The sequence below is a fragment of the Lepisma saccharinum genome, chromosome 2 (genome assembly GCF_977018435.1).
Source record: "Lepisma saccharinum chromosome 2, izLepSacc3.1, whole genome shotgun sequence".
Lineage (NCBI taxonomy): Eukaryota > Metazoa > Arthropoda > Insecta > Zygentoma > Lepismatidae > Lepisma > Lepisma saccharinum.
Window position 1 is genome coordinate 1,309,135 of NC_139230.1, and position 25,018 is coordinate 1,334,152.

Consider the following 25,018-nt stretch of genomic DNA (forward strand, 5'->3'; position numbering starts at 1 on the left):
GTAACAAATAATGGACATTTCCACTCGATTTTTTTTACAACAATTTTAAAAAACTACACCCTGGAAAAATGACCCCTGCAAGTTCTCGCGTTTCTCTGCGTCCAGTTCAAGGCAGAAACGAGACTTTCTAAGTTGCGAGGCTAGCGTTGCGCTGAAAACACGGCGCCGCCATGTTACTACGTCACTCCTTAGGGAGAGCTCGTTTGTCGTCTGCTTCGAGCGTCCAGTTCCGGATGGGTAGCCCACGGTGAGCGAACACGTGCAGCAGTTTTACAAATCTGTACCGACTTAAATAATGGAAGAAGGAGCGATAGGAGAAAGGAAAGCTATGCTTTGTAATGATCATTCTTCTATGAAATATCCGTGCTGCTTACGTGCAAGATAAATGAAAGGGTTCAGCCGCGTGTGTGTTCTCAGGCCATGCGAAAAATGTTGCTTATAAAATTGGTTGCTGACCAGACACTCAAAAATATTTTTTAACCTTATATTTATCGATATTTACCGTAACCTATGTAGTGCAAAATCAGAATTTTCACATTCTTCACTTTATTTATAAAGCCTATTTAACTTTCTTTTCCATAAAGCAATTTCATTTTGTGTTCCATTTCTGTTGAGCAAATTATGATCAAATATTTTTGTAAATACACTGAGAAGATTACATTAGTTGCACAGTACATATCTGTACTTAGTTTATGTATAATTATTACAAAGAAATAATGTGTATAACCATAGGCGTATTTAAGGGGGATTCAACGGGTCCAACCCCTTTCCTTTTTTGGTTCACTAAAATTACCAGTTTCCTTGTTCTATCCGCTTGTTCATAAAAAATTCCTTCGGACTTATTTCATTCTCTTAAATTAGAGAAGTATAGGACGGGATACGGATGGGAAGGAAATTTCGTAATTTCACACACCAGATGGGACTGCAGACCAATATCTGCAATTTCCTGATAGTTTCGGAATTTCTGCGATAAGAAACTACATTGAGACTATCAAATCAGTTATTTTTTCCCCCTCGAATCATATTAAAGAAATTTGCTTCTTAAAAACGCAGTGACACAAGATGAACAGAAAAGTATTGTTCGGTGAACAATGTATATAATTAGTGTTTTTATCTTGTTTTCCATTTTTGTATATAATGTGTGAGTTATTCATGTGAAGTGTGTGGGAGTAAGAAACTGCAGAATCTCCCGTATTCTTGATTACGGGAACTTACACCCACAAGTAAATTCGGGAACGTCCCGAGAGTTGAGCCAGGCGCTTAGCTTGGGCGTTGCCACGAGAAAAGAACAGTCGTCATCAGAGGGTCGTCGTGAGAAGAACAGTGTCACACGCGCGCGGTTACAAGTGCGTTGTAGAGACAGTCTACAACCGAATAGACAGTCCTTCGTGTATGTTGTTTAGTTATTGTATAGTCCTTCGTATATGTGTATTATAGACATTAAATGTATGTATATATCGTGTTTGTGCGTCTGTTACTTAACCAGACACCGTGCGGGAACCGACGCATTTAGGATAATTCGGGCCAGGGTGGAGTTCAGCCAGTTAGCCAATGTAGTGCGGGGCTTTCTGGAAACTGACACTCAACAAATAGTCCTCCGGGCCGGATGCGTCGCAATTGTAGTATTCGTGCCGTATTCCGGTAGTTCATCGTCGGGAAATCAACGAGCCAGGAGAAGAGTCAACGTGCCACACCCCAGGTCCGCCATATGCGTTTAGCGTCTCTTGTACGACGAGTCAACATGGAGCAGTTACAGGCATCAAAGACAGTCCTCAAGCGGGAAGTTACTCGGATTGAAAACAAGTCAGCTTCACCAACGCTGGAAAGTGCAACACTTCAAGTCTACATAGACAAGGTCCTTCAACTAAGTGCAGACTGTAGTGCATTACTTGTGAATCTCGCTAAACAGTGCGAAGAAACATTGTTCTCCGAGTACTACGATGCACTGAGTGCGGTGCAAGACAGATTAGAGTTCTTGTTGGGCTCCATGTACCAAAAACAGAAGGAAGCCGTTTCTCCCGTTGTCGCGGTCGCGGTGAACAGTGATGCGAAAAGTGACGTTCGGTTACCAAAACTGACATTACCAGAATTCAGTGGTGACATTCATCAATGGTTGTCATTTCGGGACTTATTCGTGGCATCGGTTCATGACAACAAACACCTCAGTGGCGCTCAGAAGCTGCAATACTTGAATTTGGCATTAAAGGGTGAACCTTCATTATTAATCCAGTCCATCGCAATAACTGATGCAAACTACGAGGAGGCGTGGAATCTGCTAGTTTCGCGGTACCAAAACAAGAGAGAGATTGTGAACAGCACGATTAAACGCTTGGTGAATCAACCTTGTGTGCCATCAAGCTCGGCCACAGGGTTACGCAAGCTCATTGACGTCACTTCTGAGAGTGTGCGTGTGCTGAAGGTTTTGGACATCCCTGTAGAGGCTTGGGATGCAATATTAGTCTTTCACACCACCGACAAGTTGGATGCAGAATCTAGGCAACAGTGGGAACTTTCCCTGAAGAATGCAGAAGTGCCCAAGTTCGAGGACCTGACTACGTTACTGGATGTGCGTGCCAGAGCTCTTGCAGCGTCTACGGTGACATCCAGCCTACCAATGTCCAGCAAACCCCCTCCCAGGGCCACTGATCATCAAGTAAAGAAGAATGTGAATTCGTATCACACAGGTGCTGAAACTGTGTGTCTTAAATGCCGCGGACACCACAGGTTGCATACTTGTCAGAAGTATCAACAAATGGCTGTGAAAGATCGGTACTATTTCGTGAAAACCAATAATCTGTGCTATAACTGTCTGAAATCTGATTGTAATGTCAGAAAGTGTACTCCGCGCACGTGTACGGTGTGCTTTAGAAAACACCACACATCCCTTCACTTCTCTCCTAGTGAAAATCCCAGTTCTACGCAGCAAGTAACGTCCCACATCGCCAGCAAGAAGAAAGCCATTCCGTTGCAGGAAGTTCTCTTGTCTACAGCCACCGTGGGCGTGAGGGATAGACACAACAACGTTCGGCATTTTCGTGCACTCTTAGATACGGGCTCCGAGTGTACATTTGTCACGGAAGACTGTAGTCAGCAATTAGGCCTTCGAAAGAAACACATCAGTGTTGCCATATCCGGTATTTCAGCAACCGGTATCGGTACTTCTCGTTCCATGGTGGACCTACAGTTTAGGTCAAAAGCGGGCAACGAAACGTACACCACCAAAGCCATCGTTGTGAAGAAGATTACAAATAATTTGCCCAAGCAGCAATTCACTTTTGATCAACAGTGGACACACCTACATAACCTTGATCTTGCCGACCCGTCCTTCAACAAACCAGGGAAGATAGACATTTTATTTGGTGCGGATATTGTTCCCTTACTTTTAAAACCTGAGAAAGTCGCAGGTCCAGTAGGTACACCAACGGCCATAAGTACTTCACTTGGGTGGATTCTTATGGGCAGAATTAACGTTCCGCGCAATAAACGCGCAGTGTCATCACATCATGCGTCATGTAGTGATCTGGACGCTACCCTACAGCGCTTCTGGGAAATAGAGACTGTGCCATTGGTAAAACTGTACAACGAAGAAGAAAACTTTTGTGAACAACATTTTCGAAACACACACGAACGTGACATCAACGGTCGTTTTGTTGTGAGATTGCCCTTCCGAGAACAAAGTGGTGTTCTGGGAGCTTCACGTCCCCTAGCGGTGCAGCATCTCAAACAAGTGGAGAGACAACTCGTCAAGAATCCACAACGCCAACAAAAGTATGCTGAGTGTATGCAGGAATACATACACTTGGGTCACATGAGCGTCATTCCGAATTCAGAATTACCTGTGTCCCAAGAAGGCAGTTGCTACCTTCCACACCATAGTGTCATCAAAAAGGACAGTTCCACAACAGCTTTACGGATCGTGTACGACGCCAGTGCGAAGACGACGACAGGAGTTTCCCTCAACGATAAGTTGCTTGTAGGACCCAAGATACAAGACGACATAATGCCTTTGTTGCTACGTTTTCGTACGTATCAAATAGCCCTTACTTCGGACGTTGTCAAAATGTTCCGACAGGTGAAAATACACCCAGACCATGCAGAATATCATCGCATTGTGTGGAGGAAGCACCGAAAGAAGATATACGAGACTTCAGATTAGAGAGGCTGACGTTTGGTACGGCTAGTGCTCCTTTCTTAGCCACCAGGTGTTTACAACAGCTGGCTCGCGACGAAGAGGCAGACTTCCCTGAAGCAGCGGCGATTACATTGAGAGACTTTTTTGTAGACAATCTAGTGACTGGCAGTGATACAGTAACACAAGCTATCGCGTTACAAAAACAAATAAGTGAACTTCTACAAAGAGGTGGTTTCGAATTGCGGAAATGGTGCTCGAACAATTCAGAAGTATTGAATGAAATCCCTGTACATTTGCGAGAAACGAACTTTGCATTGGATGTGAGCATAAATGAACATATAAAGGCACTCGGGATCGAATGGCATCCAGCGAGTGACGAATTCGCAGTATCAGTGACGCAACCAGCAACTCATGATCAATTGACCAAGCGCATATTGCTATCAGACATTGCGAAAATATTTGACCCCCTCGGGTGGATATCTCCAGTAACTGTCAAAGCAAAGATCTTCATGCAAACACTTTGGCAGGTTAAACTTGACTGGGACGATGTACTTCCACCAGAACTAGAAATTGCATGGCAAAGTTTTCGGGCGGAGTTGCATAAGTTGCAGGATATTAAGGTGCCTAGGCGCATCGTGTCTTCAAAACCCCTAACGTGCGAACTGATAGGCTTTTGTGACAGTTCCGAGCGGGCCTATGCGGCCACTGCCTATTTACGTTCTACATACAGCGACGGTAGTGTTGAAGTGCATCTCGTAGCAAGCAAAACGAGAGTCGCGCCTCTGAAGAAAGTGACTCTCCCGAGACTCGAACTCTGTGCTGCAGTGTTACTCATACGTTTGCTGCAGACAATAAAGGAAGCTCTTCATTTGAACATTACAGATATGCTTGCATTTACCGACTCTACAATAGTTTTGTGTTGGATAAATTCTTCTCCTTCTAATTGGCGTACATTTATTGCCAACAGAGTTGCTAAAATACACGACGTTCTCCCTGCAGAGAATTGGTTCCACGTGTGCAGTGAAGATAATCCAGCTGATTTGGCGACAAGAGGGATTTCTACCTCAACCCTGTTCGAACGTGATATTTGGTTCTTCGGCCCACAGTGGTTACGTAATCAGTCCTTCAAACCTACACGCACGGTCAACGCAGCAGCAACAGCTGAGGTTGAGAGAGAGAGAAAAAAGGGTCTTCTCGTATTACAGTCTTCGGTCGAGGTGGAGGAGTTATTAGTAAACAAGTATTCAAACTTATCAAAGCTCCAACGAGTAGTGGCTTGGTGCTTCAGATTTATGCATAACACCAAGCGAAGTGTTAATGAACGTCAGTTTGGACCCCTTTCAGCACGCGAACTTAATCACACGTTGCTTGTCTTAGTGAAACAAGCACAAATTACAGCATTCCCTACAGAAATGAAGCATTTGAAAGAAGGGAATCCTTTGCCTTCGAACAACCCATTACTCAATTTGACTCCTTTCCTGGACCAGGAGGGAATTCTGAGAGTAGGTGGACGTTTACACAATGCACAAATGACAATTGACAAGAAACATCCCATTCTGTTACCTCGTGAACATAAACTTACAGAGCTCATCGTGAAACATGAACATTTGAAACATTTACATGCGGGCCCACAATTGCTTCTTGCTGTCCTACAGCAACGTTTTTGGATTATACGAGGGAGGGACTTAATTCGAAAAATTGTGTTTAAGTGCAAAGAATGCTTTAAGGAAAAACAGTTGACAGCAACTCAACTCATGGGTAGTTTGCCAGCCCCTCGCGTCAATCCAGGCCGAGTATTTGCAAATACAGGTGTAGATTACTGCGGCCCATTTTCAATAAAGAGTTGCCAACTCAGGTCTTCAAAAATCACCAAAGGATACGTCGCTCTTTTCGTGTGTCTTGCAACCAAAGCAATTCACTTGGAAGCGGTAAATGATGCATCAACGCCTACATTCATTGCTGCATTACGTAGGTTTGTGGTCAGACGTGGCAAACCTAACCAGATCTTCAGCGATTGCGGAACGAACTTCGTAGGGTCAAACAGAGAATTGAAAAAGCTACTTCAATTCATGCGACAAAATGAGCACGTCCAATCGGTGTCAGATGTTACGGCCTCTCAAGGCATACAATGGAATTTCAATCCACCCGGAGCAGCACACTGGGGTGGAGTATGGGAAATTTCAGTGAAGGCAGTGAAATATCACTTGAAAAGAGTTATGGGCTCAACATTACTCACTTATGAGCAATTCATCACGTTATTGACACAAATAGAGGCGTGTCTTAACTCGAGGCCATTAACGGAGTTGAGTAGTGATCCAAACGACCTAACGGCACTCACGCCAGGACACTTCTTAACCGGTGATTTGTTACTGGCTGTACCACAAGCAGACTTTACGACATCCACGTCGAATTATTTGTCTAAGTGGCAGTTGATCCAAAAAATGACGCAACATTTTTGGAAACGGTGGGCAACAGAGTACTTGTCCAGACTCCAGCAGCGGCCCAAATGGATGGAGAAGAAGGAAAATCTACAGACAGGAGATCTGGTGTTGTTGAAAGAAGCTACCCCTCCACAGCAATGGAAGCTAGGAAGAGTAGTGAAAGTTCATCCAGGACCAGACAAGTTAGTACGATCAGTGACAGTGCGAACAGCTGATGGACAATACAGACGTCCAATTGTGAAACTTGCTCCTCTCCCCTATTCTAAGGAGACATAAGTGTACTACATTGAAATTATTGATTGTGGTTGAAATTAATATTTCAACTGGGGGGAGTGTGTTCGGTGAACAATGTATATAATTAGTGTTTTTATCTTGTTTTCCATTTTTGTATATAATGTGTGAGTTATTCATGTGAAGTGTGTGGGAGTAAGAAACTGCAGAATCTCCCGTATTCTTGATTACGGGAACTTACACCCACAAGTAAATTCGGGAACGTCCCGAGAGTTGAGCCAGGCGCTTAGCTTGGGCGTTGCCACGAGAAAAGAACAGTCGTCATCAGAGGGTCGTCGTGAGAAGAACCGTGTCACACGCGCGCGGTTACAAGTGCGTTGTAGAGACAGTCTACAACCGAATAGACAGTCCTTCGTGTATGTTGTTTAGTTATTGTATAGTCCTTCGTATATGTGTATTATAGACATTAAATGTATGTATATATCGTGTTTGTGCGTCTGTTACTTAACCAGACACCGTGCGGGAACCGACGCATTTAGGATAATTCGGGCCAGGGTGGAGTTCAGCCAGTTAGCCAATGTAGTGCGGGGCTTTCTGGAAACTGACACTCAACAAGTATCAATACTTGGTGACTACAAACACACAACTTTGTCGGGTCCAACATCCCCTCCTCCCATGCTCCCCAACAAGCTTCCGGCCAGCAGTGTCCTGGATTTTCACTTACGAAATAAAGCAACCCTAATCATTACCAAAAGTTGATCCATCCCCCACCCCGTGAACTATATATACGCCCATGTGTATAACAATATCCTATACTGAAATGGTACGATATAATTATTTTGAATTTTGTACTGCGAAAAAAGCCACCTCATCTCTTTACCCCAAACTCATTAATTGGTTGGTTCACAACTTCACCACTAAGGATTCTATCGAGACGAGACATGGCAGCCTTGGGGACAGCTAGGGGGATGCTTCTATTGTTAATGTTAGTGTTGCTCACGAGACGAGGCATGTTCCGTCTCGTCTCATAAAAGGAGATGGGACGAGTGAATGTTTTCGAAATGAGATGGGAGAGAAGAAGTAGTTCGTCTCTTATCATGGCAGGTTGGGTGATACGTAGATTGTGCAGTTGGTGGTAGTGTGTGTGTGTACTCCTGTACTTCGAATACAGCTTGTAGTTATTCATCTTCATTGTAGCGATTAGTCAAAAGTGGGAAGAAATGTGATGTTAGAGATGATACATAATAAATTAACCATACGTTCTGATCGTTGCGGTTAAACAAAGTGAACGGAAAAGCGACGTACAAGTAGGCTAAATACAAAAATTTGCAATATATATATTAACTGAAGAAAACTGTCGTTTACTGCAGGAAATTTAAAAACTCGCCGTACCTTTTTATACCGTATCACCTCTTATATTGCAGAAATTGGCGTGTAAACCAGTGTGTTCTAAAAGTATTATCTTAAAATTTGTGAAGAAAATATTATGACGAAAATAACTGTAATTCCAGAAAATGCATTCCTATAACATCAAGTTCTTGCCAGTCAGAACTAATCTATGTATTCGCAATGAACAAGGCTGTTCTCGTGTTCAGCCATTGACTCTTACAAGGTTTGCTTTGTCACCCTAATGGGAAAACTCTCTACCGACATTGGCGTCCGGAAGAGGGGGCAAGGGGGGCCGTGCCCCCCCCCCCCCACTGGAAAGTGAAAGTAAACCAAAAATTACATATTTTTGACATATAATTTCATTTCAGCCACAACAATATGTATTAATTATTGTATGAATATGATAAATTCAAATATAAGCAATGTTTTTTGAGGGAACAATACTATTATTGGGGAAAATGTGCCTTGTTTGCCCCCCGTGGAAAAAAATACCTTCCTTGCCCCTCCCTAAAAAAATCCTGCGGACGTCCATGTCTACCGAGTGGCTGAATTATAGTAAATACTACTATAGGTACTGCTAGGGCATAATTCATCTCCAAGAAATGGAGCATAGATTTTTGCACTGGAAGTTGTAAGATACTTGTTTTACACAGTAACAAGTGATTTTTCAGTCACTTCCGCGGCTCATGCTAAGTTGACGGGACGAGCAGAAGCCCCGCCTGCACGCATTTCTAAGTGATGACGTCAGAGGACCTCGTCTGTGGAGAGGACGTTTTCAAATCCGTGACGTAGTAGGTGAATTTCAGCGGTGTTTGAAGGCGTGTTTTTCGAGAACCGAAACAAATATCGCCGAGATATTTTGCACATCTCATGTTTGTGTCATTATCTGTAAAATGAATGGATTTAAAACGTTTTTCATGTGAAAGTGGAAATGTCCATTATTACAAGACGTTGTGATGAAAATTATTAATATATCTGAAATATCGAGAGTTGACCTTGCAGTCTCTAAATGTACTTTTAAGGTTACGCAAAACCTTTATTCAAAATTGCTAGTGTAAATTTATAAGCTATTAAAATTTAAAACTTATTCTTGTTCGAAAAAAGAAACTGCCAAGTCAAATTAATATTTCGTAGAAATACATATATTTTTCTTTCATGAGGCCAAGAGAGTATTTGGAGGGGACGGTAGCTTGGGAAGGCTATAGCCCCTTATCTCAATCTGCAAAGGGACTTCCAGTGGTAAAACATTGCTATGAAATAGTCCAGAAGAAGGGGCGAAATGATTTCTTTTAAATGGCTCAAGAATACAAAGATATAAGTGGACATTTGACAAGCTTAGTCTAAAACTTACAACTGAAATCGTACGTGTGTGTGTGTGTGGGAGGGGGGTGTCTACGTGAGGCAACACAGTGGAATATGATTCACAATACTAAAATTAAAATAAATATGTGGGAACAATAGAAATCAAAATATGTTGTAGCTAGTGATGGCGCAATAGTAAAGATGGAGGGGTAAATCATATTTTTCCGGGGCAAACATGTTTATTATTCCGTTACATACGACACAGAAATGCATATTTTGGCTAAAAGAGCATTCATTCATTTATTTATTTTTGTCGTTTTACTGAGGGCAGACAAAAGAGAGAGAGAGAGAGAGAGAAATTGTCGAACGAGAATAGGAGGCGTTCCTGCCCCCTCCCCCCCCTGTAGGTGGTCAGTGCCTGTAGCTATGCTGGAGAAGAATGCACCAATTAATACGTTATTAAATAAAATAGATACTTTAAAAACTTTTAATCAAATTATTTGTGAACTATGATTTAAATTTAGAGAGAGCACATACCTGTTTAATTAAATTTGAATGAGTTAACGGCGCCAAAGAAAAGACAGAAGAGAAACGTGGAGAGTCCAGTGATATTTTACGGGAAGCAGTCACGTTTATTACACCATTACATTTACATACAATATTAAAAAGTTCTGCTTTTAGATCTCGCACAATGCATTTTTCACAAAAATGGGCAATCCGCATTTTTTATATCAATCAAGCTGTGATATTTTAGATTTCTTCCGTTAGTTTTCTGATAATAGTTTTCACAGCTTTCCATAGCATTTAGGCATGATTTCAGTTGACAAGAACAAAATAATCTTATTTCAAAACATAGAGCAAAAAGAAATCCAACGCGCTTAAGTTAAAACTCCCTTACATTGGAAGCCTGGAGAGAACAAAACAGGGTTTCCTTCGTAACACGATTTCTTGAAAACCATTTTACACATTTGGATCAACTTTGTGATAAATTGATTAGAAAGGATGAATCTTAACAGTAAAAGTTGTAGCTTTTCCCCTGCTACTATATTTTAGAAGATATTTGTTGTCAAATATCTCAATATTTGCATAAGGAACCAGCCTTTTCCGTGCCGAGCGTTTCGACGATGACGTCATGCATCCACGGACAACTGCGCATACGATCTGCGCTGCCGAACGAGCACCCCCTGCGCACTTCCTTCCCCTTCTTACATTGAGCGAACACTTCTTTTTTCAACCACAGCACAACACAGACCGGGTCTCCTTTATTGCACAACACTTGAGCAACCTTGCGTTCTCCCGTCACAGTTCATTTATTTTATTGTTATGCTATAGATCAACCACAAGGAAAAAACCTTGAGACGAAAAGTCCCCGCGCAACTTTCTAGTCGGGACGGGAAATTCTTTAAATCCCGACATTCGGGACGGGGAAAGTTCTCCATTTCCCGACAAAGATATGTTCGAACTTTCCCAAAGCACTTGAAATGTCGAATTCTACACGTAATTTCCATCTTAAGTGCTTGTTTTTGCACTTCAGGGTAAAAAAAAACTAACAATTTTCGATAAGTTCCAGACATTTACAACGCAGAAAATGTCGAGAATTGACGACTTTTAAAATGACCATTCGGTACTTCCCGACTGCTTGGGATCCCGAAAAGTCGGGAAGTCATTTCCAGAAGTCGGGATCGGGACGGGAATTTTTTTCCCCGATCCCGACCTTTCGGGATCCTGCGCACCTCTACTGCACGGACAAAAGTTGTGGGTAATAGCCCTCCTTTTTCCGCCACTGCTGAAGTAGATTAGGATTAATATTCATCTAAATCTCAAGAAACTAAATATTATTGAAGTACTAACCTCGTCCTGGTAAAATCAGGTTGAAATATTTCCTGCTGCCTGAACAGTTTATATATCAGAAAACAACGTGCAGTGTCATAATAGATTCTCCAGATCAGTGGCGTACGCAAGGGGGGTTACGGGGTTTAAACCCCCCTTGAGCTTTTGAAATATTATGAAAAATTCTGTGGAAGAAAATAAAAATGGCCGATTTATCACAGTCAAAGATCTGCGACAATACTACTACTACTACTAATAATAATAATAATAAAAATAATTTGAATTATTGTTCCCATGCAGCACTGAGAAAAGCACAGCATTCCAAACACACGCGTCTTTCAGAGTGAATGCCTTGAAAATAAACAGAGTTCTTGAAAATAAAATATGACGGCAACTATGATTTAAAAGAGAAAAAATTTGTTTTGTATCTCATCTGCAACAATATTCAATGAACATGTATTTTTTTTGTGTGAAGAATGAGCATTAACTAAAGAAAGTTCTTTGTTCGTTGTAAGTGGTTAATGTATAGACAAAGGCTAGGCAGACAAGAATAGCTACACTGTAACCAGTCCACCTTCCCATTGTTTACCGCGCCAATTTACAACAATTTTAACTATTGTAAAATGTTTTGTTTGTAAGAACAGCGAGACAATCCAGATGTGAATTATCGGGGACATTTATGCGGGGACAAAGTCGGAAAAATTACAACCAATTCCAGGAATCGATCACGGATCTCCTGAGTGGTTGTCAGACACCCTACCGACCAGACTACCGCTGCTCCTTGGATGAGTTCCATACTTTGACTATTTCAATTTATTTAAATATATGTTCTTGTTTTTATGGATTTCCTTCACACTTAAAATGTCTCACCTCGTTAACTAGAAAATTATTTCATAACAAAAAACAAAAAAACAACCTAGAATTTGTCAAAAATCGAATGACTAGAAACTAATTTCGGTCTATTGCTTTCATAAATACTATATTTATACAGGGTGTTTCGTAAGTTCGTTTACAACGCTTGGGAGGTGATTGTACGAGTGAAAATAAGGTAGAAAGTTCATGTAACGAAATTCCGGAAACGGCTTTGTTGTCGAGTTACTGACGTTTGAAAACGTGGGAAAATGATTTTCCGAAGTGAATATTTTCAAAACGGGTGGAGAGAAGTCGTCGGTGTTGGGCGGTTCACTAAGAAATTGGATACGCTCTTGTCAAAAAATCACGCGGCAATGTTGTGCAATGTCGGTGCAAGGGATTCCCCAAAGGACGCGAACGAAGATGTTGACGGGAATGGGGTAGGTGTGCGTTCTGCGTGAGCTGGTATCGACGAAAATTGGCATGTGTTGAATGGCACCAAAAAACAAAGAAAATTTCCTGAGCGAACGGCACCATGAAGTAAAAACGAAAAAAATGAACTGTCATAGGTTGCATACCCTGAAGGGCACACAGTATGCTTAATGGAGATGTGAAGGGAACCTCATCACAGACGGTTTTCAAAGTGTCCACCATGTACTTCCAAGCAGAGGCGACAACGGTGAATCAAGGATTGTCTAGTGCGACCCAACAACCCCGGCGTTTCTGCTATCGATGCTGCAGCTACATTGATACGGGCAACAAGGTCCTCAGCGTAAACGAGGCGTTTCATCTCTCCCCAGAGGAAGAAATCCAGGGGCGTAATATCAGGCGATCGAGGTGGCCATGGTAGAGGCCCTCCCCTGCCAATGCACTTGTTGTGCAATACGGTATTGAGGAAATGGCGCACATTCCGATCGAAATGTGGGGGTGCACCGTCATGTTGAAACCACAGTCTTTATCTCAGTGCCAAGGGAACGTCCTCTAGTAGTTCAGGCAAAACCTCACTGAGAAATGCTCGATAAGTGGGTCCACACAGGTGAACAGCGAGAATGTACGGTCCAATCAAATGGTCATGCAGTATCCCGCATCACATATTCACTGCAAATCTGTGCTGATGATGTGCTACTAGCAGTGCATGTGGATTTTCATGTTCCCACACATGACTGTTTTTACTATTGAACACGCCAGTTTTCGTGAAGATAGCTTCATCAGTTCATAGTACCGTATTCTGAAAAATGGGGATAGTTTCAATTTGATGAACAAACCATTGGCAAAAGTCCTCACGTGGGCCAAAGTCCCGAGGTAAAAGGTCTTGCACTTTCTTCAATTTGTATGGGTGCATCCTCTCTTCTGCCAGGACTCGCCACACATTCACATGGGAGGTGTTTCGTTCGTGGGCTAGTGCGCGCGTACTGGTGCCTGGGGTTGGAATTAGTACCACAACACTTATTCCTTGTCTTCTTCTAATACGTAGCGTAAAAGGTAGGCTTGCGCATGTGCTAGTGCAACGTCATAACAATGACGTCAGACTTGAACTTTAATGTGGATCTTGAATCTTAAGGGCCAAACAACACGATTCAGAAGCTCTTGTTTTAAATGGCGGCGTAGTAACATCATTACTTAAAAACTTGAACGAAGAAAGAAGTCATTTATTGCGAAAGACTGCCCTCAAAAATAGGCACAATAAAATTGGAAATAATTAATTTAAAAATAAAGATTGCCTCACATTCGGTACATTTTAAAATTGTATCAGAATACTTAGCTGACAGATTAATCAACACACTTGAGCAACAAACTGTTGTGGCAGCAATACATTCAAACCAGGGAGGTGCAGTCTGGCGTTCGGAAAAGTTCGGAACCATTCGTAAACCTCCACGGATGACGTCAGCCACGGGACATGTCAAAGACGAGCACCAGCAACGTCATAGTAATTCACACTTCTTCCGTGTTTTCGGAAATAAATTTGTTTTAAAAATCGAATGAATGTTCTGGCGTGTGTGTATAAGTAAATGTATATGTATAGAGCAGACTATATCTAGTAAACTGTGTCGCTGAAAGTTAACTATCAATAGAATTACATGTAATGAAAAGCGGGAAAGACGGCTCGGAGGTGGAGCAGAGAGGTTTATTCAGAATTTTCTATTTGAGTGGTGTAAATTCGTGTTTATGGGGGTGAAAAGTTATACTTTGAGCCAAAATGACCACAAAGTTGTCCTTTTTAAAACATTGTGTGGGGTGTTAGGGCGAAGTTGTTGGATAAATCACTGGGGCCGAGAAATTACAACTTCATGTTTTATAATCCAAAAGTTGCTTTTTTAGCACTTTCATCCTGTAGTGTCTGCAATTTCTTTACTTGTTCTTCAGCACATTTTAATTTCTTTTTCAGAGTTTCCAACACACTATCTTGTTGGAGATTGGGTATATTTCCAGTACTCAAAGTCTGTGAATTATGTGCCATGCAAATTCTTTTGCGAGGAGACAATTCTTCAAGTCTGTCCACTGCTCGCTTTCGAATCTGACGTTTATTGGCACGTAAACTCCGATCAATTATGCCATTTGGCTATTGAACACTACTACAATTCACCACACAACCACGCAAATGTATACATGGTACAGCTTTTCTATTAAGCTGCGGTCTACAGGTAATAATACTCAGCAGTTCTGCTTTTAAGTTCCGTTCGTAATCGGCATACAGAAAATGCGATGAGCACACTGTCGCTGTTTTGGTGTTAACAGGATCTAATCTCTTCACTTTGAAACCCACATCTTGCACGTAATCGGATCCTTTAGGAACGAAAAATAGCTTACACCCAGGCACGTATCCAGCAATTCCTTTCGACGAGGTGGGTGAACACCATTTTTTAAGGGGTATTGTATGTTTAAGGCCAGGTGGTGGCAATTTGATTCTAAAACTGGGGGGTTTGCAAGGAAAGTTTACTTTCTCTTGATAGACAAGGCTTAGCATTAAGAGGACATAGTGTGGAGGCAAGAAAATGGGGAGCAACAATCCCCTAAATCGTCGTCACTGTTTAAGGCTCTCATTTGAATCAGAACGTGAAATTGGGACATTTTTTTATGTTCACCACGAGACGAGACTTTGGCCTGTCTCGTCTCGTGGAAATGCTGTCTCGTCTCGAAAATATTCGTTTGTCTCGGGACACATGATCAATCTCGTCTCGTCTCGAATTTTTAAAAGCCTGTCCCGTCTCGTCCCGTGGGCAACACTAATTTTTTACCACTCGACTCCTGTTTCCATGCTATAACTTTGTATATAACCATCTCAGTATGTGTGTTTATCAATTTCTTCTGATCAGGATCAAACCATCTGTGTACCAGAAGTGCTTTTACGAAGCTGTTACACATACACGAGATGGACAATCCACTCGACAACGCGAGATTCAAGCTGTGGGCTGCGAACTGGACACAGGCAGTTCTCGAATATTTCTATCTGATTCGAGCCTGAACACTACTAATGTGTCTTGTCCTCCCATGTTTGCAGCTCTTATAAAAGCAGAAACCCACCAAATTGTTCATATTCAGGCATAACCACTCGCAAGTGTTCAAAATTGTCTGTCACAGCTTCCCCAGTCTCACACATCGGCACGAAACAAAGGAAATCTAGAATACAGTTGGATCGCGAAACAATTAATGCACAGTGAAAACCCTTCCGTTCCCAACACATCTAATGTTTCGTCTCCCAATATGGTTAAATGCTTACTTATTTATCTCCAGCGATGTGCCCAAGGGAGGGTTGGTGGGGTCATAGCCCCATTTGAACGTCAAAGACAGGAAAAGATGGCAAAATGAGGACTGACCACCAAAAATAGTATACGTAACCACTTTCCCTTCCGAAAATCCTGGGAACACCACTCGTTATCTCGGAAACATTTTTTGAAATCAAGTCCCCAGAAGTTTTTATGATTTCGTATTGGAGACTGAAGTAAAGCGCCTTGTACACGATTAAATAAATCATGAACAAGTCCTTGAATTGAACACTTAAAAGGCAATGAAGTCAGAAACAACGCAATTTTTCTCATTGGATCCAAGATCCGGTCAAAGTATATCTATTTAGGAATGGTTCTAATTAAAGCATATTTATCCTTATTATATTCTAGAATGTTCCGCAGATAAACGATTCATAGATATTGCCAGTAGTTCGACTCCTCTTATTCAAGAACATTCCCACTCGCGTCTTCCAGAGATTAGAAATTACAACGAATCGCCCTACGTGTGGAGCTACCTTTGTTGTGCAGCTTCCAAATACTAACAAGTCTCTACATTGTGCTCAAGTTCACTGCGACAGCACTGAAAGCTCAAGTAAAGTTTACGTGCAATATTATCAACAACAGGGTAATTCTCCGTCTTGCTTTCATAAGTATTTCTCTCCTTAAATTATCGTCACATTATTCAAGAAGATAAAAACCTAATTTTATGTAGTGTAAACTGAAAAATTACCTGAGGGGACTCGAGCCACCTGATCCCCATCTTGGATACGCGATAGTAACAATAACAGGGTTATAGAACATTCTCAGTCATATTATTGACGAAGCTGAAATCCTAATTTTATTTAATGTAAACTGAAACATTTCCTGGAGAGAGGGGGGGTCAAGCCCCCTATTCCCCACTTTGGATGCGTGCTATTATCAATAACAGGGTTACAGAACATTCTCCGTCTTGCCTTGATAATTATTTCTCTCCTAAAATTATCGTCACATTATCTTATTTCACACAAGAAACCAAAATCCTCATTTTATCTAGTTTAAACCGAAAACTTTTTCTTGGATATGTGCCTGTCCTGCTGTATTTCTTGCGTTGTTCGGGCACAAAGCAACAGCACAATTGCGTGGCATTTTCCTGAAATGTTGTTGTTGTTGAAAAAATTCTCCACTATCACACAAGAGCTAGAGAAAAAGAAAACACAAGGCACTTTCACGTTCCCTCACACAAATGCAGATCCTATAACAAGCGGAAAGGTCTGTGACAGCGTCAGTTCTGTCCCGTGAGTGACGTCAGGGTTGGGAACGCCCACGACCCTCTTTTTTCAGCTTCGGGAGGGAAGACTGCGCTACTTTCTCAACTATATTATATACTTACTTTGATTCAAACCTCTCCTGCAACGAAGTGTTGTGGCAGCAATACATATCCGTTTCGTATCATTCCCACTAAATGCTTGCCACATGTGGAGAAATATTTCATTTTAAACTTTATTTCTACATATTTTCAAGGAGTTCTGCCATTATTTTGTGAAATAATGGTTAATTTTTAAAGGCCGAGTCTGCTGCCACGCACGTCTCAGCAGTAAGAATAAGCGTCAAATTTGCTGCTGCCACGTAATTCGTCTGCTAAGAGGATGTTACAAATCTTAAGAACAGATTAAGACGAGAGAAATGCAAGTTTATGATTAGTGGGAATGAATGTACGGGTAATTTAGAACCTTTATCTTTAGAAAGCATTTAGCGATATTATTTTAATGCTAACAGAACTTAACCTAACTACGAGAGCATTTAGGTTTATTATTAGAAGAATGCTGAGGGACGTAATCTTAAAACATTTTTGTAAAAGTAATCGCTACAACTTAACAGTATGTGTTACAGACGTAATTGCATACATAGCATGATGAAATCACGATAAAACAAAGACCGAGTTTACTGCCACGCGCATCTTTTTTGAGGTTCCAGCAGAAAAAGAACGTGGCAGCAGACACTGCCATTTTTAAAGAGCGTCTCCCATCAACCCAGAGTGTTGTGGCAGCAATGCATACTCGTTTCTTATCTTTTCCACAACATACGTGCCATATGTTTTGAAATATCTGGTTTAAATTTCATATCTACACTCTTCAATGATTTCCGTCATTTCTTTTATTTTTCTTTGTCGGATAAAATTTAATTTTTAAAACGTCTTCCTTCAACCCGCTCCTACAATGAAGTGTTGTGGCATCAATACACTATCCGTTTCGTATCTATCAAAACTAAATGCATGCCACATGAAGAAAATATTTTATTTAAACATAATTTCTGCTTTTAAATGGATTTTCTCAAGGAATTATGCCATCAATTTGTGGAATAACGAATATTTACAAAGAGCGGCTTCCTTCAGACCACTTCAGCAACAAACTTGTGGCAGCAATACATTCAAACCTCTCCTGCAACAAACTGTTGTGGCAGCAATACATTCAAACCTCTCCTGCAACAAAGTGTTGTGGCAGCAATACATTCAAACCTCTCCTGCAACGAAGTGTTGTGGCAGCAATACATATCCGTTTCGTATCATTCCCGCTAAATGCTTGCCACATGTGGAGAAATATTTCATTTTAAACTTTATTTCTACATATTTTCAAGGAGTTCTGCCATTATTTTGTGAAATAATGGTTAATTTTTAAAGAGCGTCTCCCATCAACCCAGAGTGTTGTGGCAGCAATGCATACTCGTTTCTTATCTTTTCCACAACATACATGCCATATGTTTTGAAATATCTGGTTTAAATTTCATATCTACACTCTTCAATGATTTCCGTTATTTCTTTTATTTTTCTTTGTCGGATAAAATTTAATTTTTAAAACGTCTTCCTTCAACCTGCTCCTACAATGAAGTGTTGTGGCAGCAATACACTATCCGTTTCGTATCTTTCAAAACTAAATGCATGCCACATGAAGAAAATATTTTATTTAAACATAATTTCTGCTTTTAAATGGATTTTCTCAAGGAATTATGCCATCAATTTGTGGAATAACGAATATTTACAAAGAGCGGCTTCCTTCAGACCACTTCAGCAACAAACTGTTGTGGCAGCAATACATTCAAACCTCTCCTGCAACAAAGTGTTGTGACAGCAATACATTCAAACCTCTCCTGCAACAAAGTGTTGTGGCAGCAATACATTCAAACCTCTCCTGCAACAAAGTGTTGTGGCAGCAATACATATCCGTATCGTATCATTCCCACTAAATGCTTGCCACATGTGGAGAAATATTTCATTTTAAACTTTATTTCTACATATTTTCAAGGAGTTCTGCCATTATTTTGTGAAATTATGGTTAATTTTTAAAGAGCGTCTCCCATCAACCCAGAGTGTTGTGGCAGCAATGCATACTCGTTTCTTATCTTTTCCACAACATACATGCAATATGTTCTGAAATATCTCGTTTAAACTTCATTTCTTTTCCTCTTAAGCATTTTATCAAGGAATTATGCCATCATGTTGTGGAAAATTAGATAATTTTTAAAGAGCATCTTTTTTCAAACCACTCCAGCAACTAACTGTTGTGGCAGCAAATCATTCAAACCACTCCTGCAACGAAGTGTTGTGGCAGCAATACATATCCCCCACTCAATGCATGCCACATGTGGAGAAGTATTTTATTGAGACTTCATTTCTACATATTTTCAAGGAATTCTGCCATTATTTTGTGGAATAAAGGTTAATTTCTAAATAAAGTTTCCCTTCAACCCGGTGTAGCGGCAATATATATTCGTTTCTTATCTTTCCCACAAAATGCATGCCATATGTTCTGAAATATCTAATTTAAACTTCATTTCTATCCTTTTTAAGCATGTTGTAAAGGTGCATATTTGTAACTTATCTTTCCCACTGCATGCTTGTTTTATGTGAAGAAACCTTTAATTTAATTGTCATTTCTATGCCTTCTAAGCATTTTCACTAGGAATTCTGTCATTAATCTCACAGAATAATGAATAGATGTTAAGGAGCATCTTTCTTGAAACCACTCCTGCAACGAAATATTGTGTCAGCAGATTATAACCATGTCTTACCATTCCCATTGCTGGAATCCCACAAAGCCTCATCAAAATGTAATTTCTATCATTACAAAAGATTGTCATTATTTTATTGAGTAATTAATGTTTTTAAGGAGCGTCTTCTTTTGAATATGGGTAACAACTATTTTAATAGATATTAGAATGAGCAGCCTAAAAAATATAATAAATCAAGCATATTTTGTATTGCTTTTTGACACTTAGCTAGTAGTGAAACTCCTATAATCAGGGCAAGATTTGAAGCAAAAACCTGTAACAACCGCCATATTAGCCAATCTCATTCATTAAAGTAAATGTAGTGCACATATTCAGTCATGAAATATTTCACTTATCACTGTCAATTCTTAATCCGTGCAAATATGTATGTAACCAATGTGAACAGGTACTAAAATTTTGGACATGTTAATTTAATTTGGACTGATGTGTGCCATTACTGTCGGATTAAAAACTATACTAGAGTTTTGACTCCAATTAAAAATTATCCAATAGACCTACATAAAAATGAGTTATATCAAAATTTAGCTTATTCAATTCTGTGTTAATTGATGCTAACCACTTTCTTTTTTCAAGTATGCCTTACATTCTTAATCGTTGTGAGAACAAATAAAGTGAATTTTTTGGTTTTGCAAACCATTGCTCTCTTTGAAATCGTATAAATACAATAGAGCGTTGATTTTCCGAAGTAATTGGGGGACATGGGTGTTCGGACAACTGGTTTGTTCGGATAATCGAACTGTACATGTTTATTTGCCAAAAAGAAGTACTGTACAGTAAATTTATTCATAAAAACAGGCATCTCTTTAAGTATGTATTACAAAGTAACATACAAAGGCAACTTTAGTAGGAATATATAGTATGTGGTACAGTTTATTAAACAAAAATATGTACATATTACATACGCATTTTGCATGAACAATACACACAGTACACAAAATTAATGTTTAAAAAAATCCTTTATTTTGATCTGTCTAAGCAAGCCTACACGCTTACGAGCAGCTAAGTCACGTACTTTTTTCATTACAGATATCTGAAAGTGAGCGAGTACACAGTTCGGTTACGCGGTCGTTCGGTTGACCGACGTTCGGATAATCGACGCTCTACTGTAATCGTGATGAAATTTTAGTATGGTGTAGGCAGAAAGGTTTTAAACAAAATTCTTAATTATCATTTTTCAAAGTTCGTAAAAATAATATTCTAATCAATTTTGCGAAACAACTCTTTCTTAGTATTGGGTAGTTGTACAAAGACAATATTAATCTTGTTTGAAGTTGTTAACATCTGTTTTTAAAATCCATTATCATTGTCAACTGACACTGCGAAACTGATTTTATACAGTTTTTATTCATTAGTAGAGACAATTGGACAGTTCTAAATCCTCTTTTGAGGCTCGAATCATCATTTGAGGCCCGTCGTAGTTTTTTATGATGTATATTTTGAGGGCACAGAGTTGGCAACACTGTGGGCTCTTACTGTAGCTTTTTATGAGGGGGGGTCTATTGCCCCCCCCCTGTTTACATCTGGCAACACTGCCGTAGATTTTTTGACAGTGTTGTTAACCTACTGGGTTTTTCACTGTAAATTTTCATCAAAGGGCCTGAGGGGTCCATGTATTTTTTATGTCTGGCAACACTGTTGGGGGCCTAGTGTTGGCGACCTGTGGGCTTTTACTGTAGTTTTTTATGAGGGGGACCTATTGTCCTTTTTTTATATTTGGCAACTCTATTGGATGTTTCTCTTTTGAGGCTTGGGTTTTGCCAACCCATCCGAAGAAAATTCCACTATATGATCTTTCACTGGCTAAGCTAACCTACAAATAGAAATTGCCAACACTGACGAGTCTTGAATTATCATTTGAGGCTCGAATCATCATTTGATGCTCGAAATCATTATTTGAGGCTCGAAATCATCATTTGAGGCTCGTCGGTGTTACCAACCCACTCTACAAAAATTCCACTATATGATATTTTACAGGCTAAGCTAACCTACAAATAGGAGTTGGCAGCACTGACTTATAAACCCACTGGGTTCTTTTGGCATGTTTTTTCATGATATGTTGCTAGGCTATTGGGCATCTTGGCATATACAATGTATATATTTTGAGGGTGGGGGGTTATGGCTTTTATGCTGTACGAATACTGGGAGCTTGACAGTGACAACCAACAGAGTAGGTAAACCTACATCCAGGAACTGGCAACTCTAGTTTCTGACAGTGAATTTGAAATAAAATATTAAACAAAATACATGAGTAAGCACTGTGGGTACAAATAGTACCAGTGTTGTGCCCCCAACTCCAACTGGCCAACTGGGGGAAATAATTGTACAACAATTTGTACCTAATTGTACAATACTTGTACCTAATTGTACAACATACATATACACAGACATAAAAGAGAGAGCCTTCCCGCAACTTACTTCATGTACAATTTATATGATTTTACAACTGTGAAAAGAAAGCATATGTGTTCTGTATGCACACATTTATTCTTATTTTTCGAAGTTCAATGAAAGCACATGTTTTTACGTTCTCGTAATACTAACCTTGCTCCACTGATTTTAAATTGCTTCCATCCGCTTTTTTTTTTCTGTGTTATTTCCGTATGCACGCAATATTTGCTTTCAATAGTATAATGAAACACAGAAGGAATGTTAGAATAGCAGGCTCCGAGTTTACAATTTATTAAATTAAACAATAATTTATGTAAGAATATACTTGTACTTACCGAACACAAAATAATAAAAGCACATGTGAATGTTTGCGTGTGTTCATGTTATATGACGACTGAGTAAAAAAATAATGTTGACTCCCCGAAAGATAAAGTTCCTAGTTCGACATCAGATGCATGCAAATTTTATGTTTTGCTCTCCAAAATCTTGATTTTATGTTTGTGCTATTTGTCATACAGCAGAGGAGGAGAAGGAGGGAGAGGGAGGGGAGGGGGTACTATCAGCGCCATCTATTAGCAAACAATAGAAATAAAAAGTAGGTCCAACTTTTTCAACACCCAAACATTTTGAATGTTTTCGCTTAGTAATACGATCTAGCTGAAGACGTTTAAAAGAGTACTCTTAGTCGACGAAGCTAATTGCTAGGGCCCTTATATTACTAAAATATTCTTTAATTTGCATATTTCTCATACCGCCATATGTTGTTCTAGTTGACTTCTTCCAAAAAAAATGCTAATTAGCGAGAGTTAATTAAGCAAGGCAAGTAAAAGAAGCAAAATAGAACAACATATGTGCCGGCGTGAGAATATGTAAAAAATTCGATTCAGAGGTGGATCGAATTAAAATTGGGGGATATTTTGCATTTTTTCCCTATAATGTACAAAACATTTACCGTACATAATTCTTTCCATTTACAACAGTATAAAATAAGAGGAATGTGTGACAATATCCATATTAATTAGGAAGGTATGTTGTATGCTAGGTTAGCTAATTGTGTCTTCTACAGCTTCACTGTACAGAGGAAAGATGAAAAAAAAGAGCTCTACAAAAACTGGTGCTCTTAACAATATTGTACGCCCGTGAAAATTATATATAAATAAGACTTAAGCGTATTATCTGCTTTCATATCAGATTTTGCCAACCTGTAAGCTGTAGTGTTTAGGTGACAAGCGACCTGCTCAAATATGATACTGTTGACAATATTGTACGCCCGTGAAAATTATATATAAATAAGACTTAAGCGTATTATCTGCTTTCATATCAGATTCTGCCAACCTGTAAGCTGTAGTGTTTAGGTGACAAGCGACCTGCTCAAATATGATACTGTTGACAATATTGTACGTTCGTGAAAATTATATATAAATAAGACTTAAGCGTATTATCTGCTTTCATATCAGATTTTGCCAACCTGTAAGCTGTAGTGTTTAGGTGACAAGCGACCTGCTCAAATATGATACTGTTGACAATATTGTACGCCCGTGAAAATTATATATAAATAAGACTTAAGCGTATTATCTGCTTTCATATCAGATTCTGCCAACCTGTAAGCTGTAGTGTTTAGGTGACAAGCGACCTGCTCAAATATGATACTGTTGACAATATTGTACGTTCGTGAAAATTATATATAAATAAGACTTAAGCGTATTATCTGCTTTCATATCAGATTTTGCCAACCTGTAAGCTGTAGTGTTTAGGTGACAAGCGACCTGCTCAAATATGATACTGTTGACAATATTGTACGCCCGTGAAAATTATATATAAATAAGACTTAAGCGTATTATCTGCTTTCATATCAGATTTTGCCAACCTGTAAGCTGTAGTGTTTAGGTGACAAGCGACCTGCTCAAATATGATACTGTTGACAATATTGTACGCCTGTGAAAATTATATATAAATAAGACTTAAGCGTATTATCTGCTTTCATATCAGATTCTGCCAACCTGTAAGCTGTAGTGTTTAGGTGACAAGCGACCTGCTCAAATATGATACTGTTGACAATATTGTACGCCCGTGAAAATTATATATAAATAAGACTTAAGCGTATTATCTGCTTTCATATCAGATTTTGCCAACCTGTAAGCTGTAGTGTTTAGGTGACAAGCGACCTGCTCAAATATGATACTGTTGACAATATTGTACGCCCGTGAAAATTATATATAAATAAGACTTAAGCGTATTATCTGCTTTCATATCAGATTCTGCCAACCTGTAAGCTGTAGTGTTTAGGTGACAAGCGACCTGCTCAAATATGATACTGTTGACAATATTGTACGCCCGTGAAAATTATATATAAATAAGACTTAAGCGTATTATCTGCTTTCATATCAGATTCTGCCAACCTGTAAGCTGTAGTGTTTAGGTGACAAGCGACCTGCTCAAATATGATACTGTTGACAATATTGTACGCCCGTGAAAATTATATATAAATAAGACTTAAGCGTATTATCTGCTTTCATATCAGATTTTGCCAACCTGTAAGCTGTAGTGTTTAGGTGACAAGCGACCTGCTCAAATATGATACTGTTGACAATATTGTACGTTCGTGAAAATTATATATAAATAAGACTTAAGCGTATTATCTGCTTTCATATCAGATTTTGCCAACCTGTAAGCTGTAGTGTTTA

General features: G+C 39.7%; 2 protein-coding genes across 2 annotated transcripts; both read left to right on the forward strand.

The window, feature by feature from the left end:
- The first annotated feature begins 1,741 nt into the window (after positions 1-1,741).
- Positions 1,742-4,156, forward strand: LOC145984331 (uncharacterized). Its single transcript, XM_083117983.1, has one exon. The coding sequence runs from the start codon at positions 1,742-1,744 to the stop codon at positions 4,154-4,156; it is 2,415 nt and encodes an 804-aa protein (XP_082974109.1).
- A 485-nt stretch (positions 4,157-4,641) lies between these two features.
- Positions 4,642-6,849, forward strand: LOC145984332 (uncharacterized). Its single transcript, XM_083117984.1, has one exon. The coding sequence runs from the start codon at positions 4,642-4,644 to the stop codon at positions 6,847-6,849; it is 2,208 nt and encodes a 735-aa protein (XP_082974110.1).
- The last annotated feature ends 18,169 nt before the right edge of the window (positions 6,850-25,018 follow it).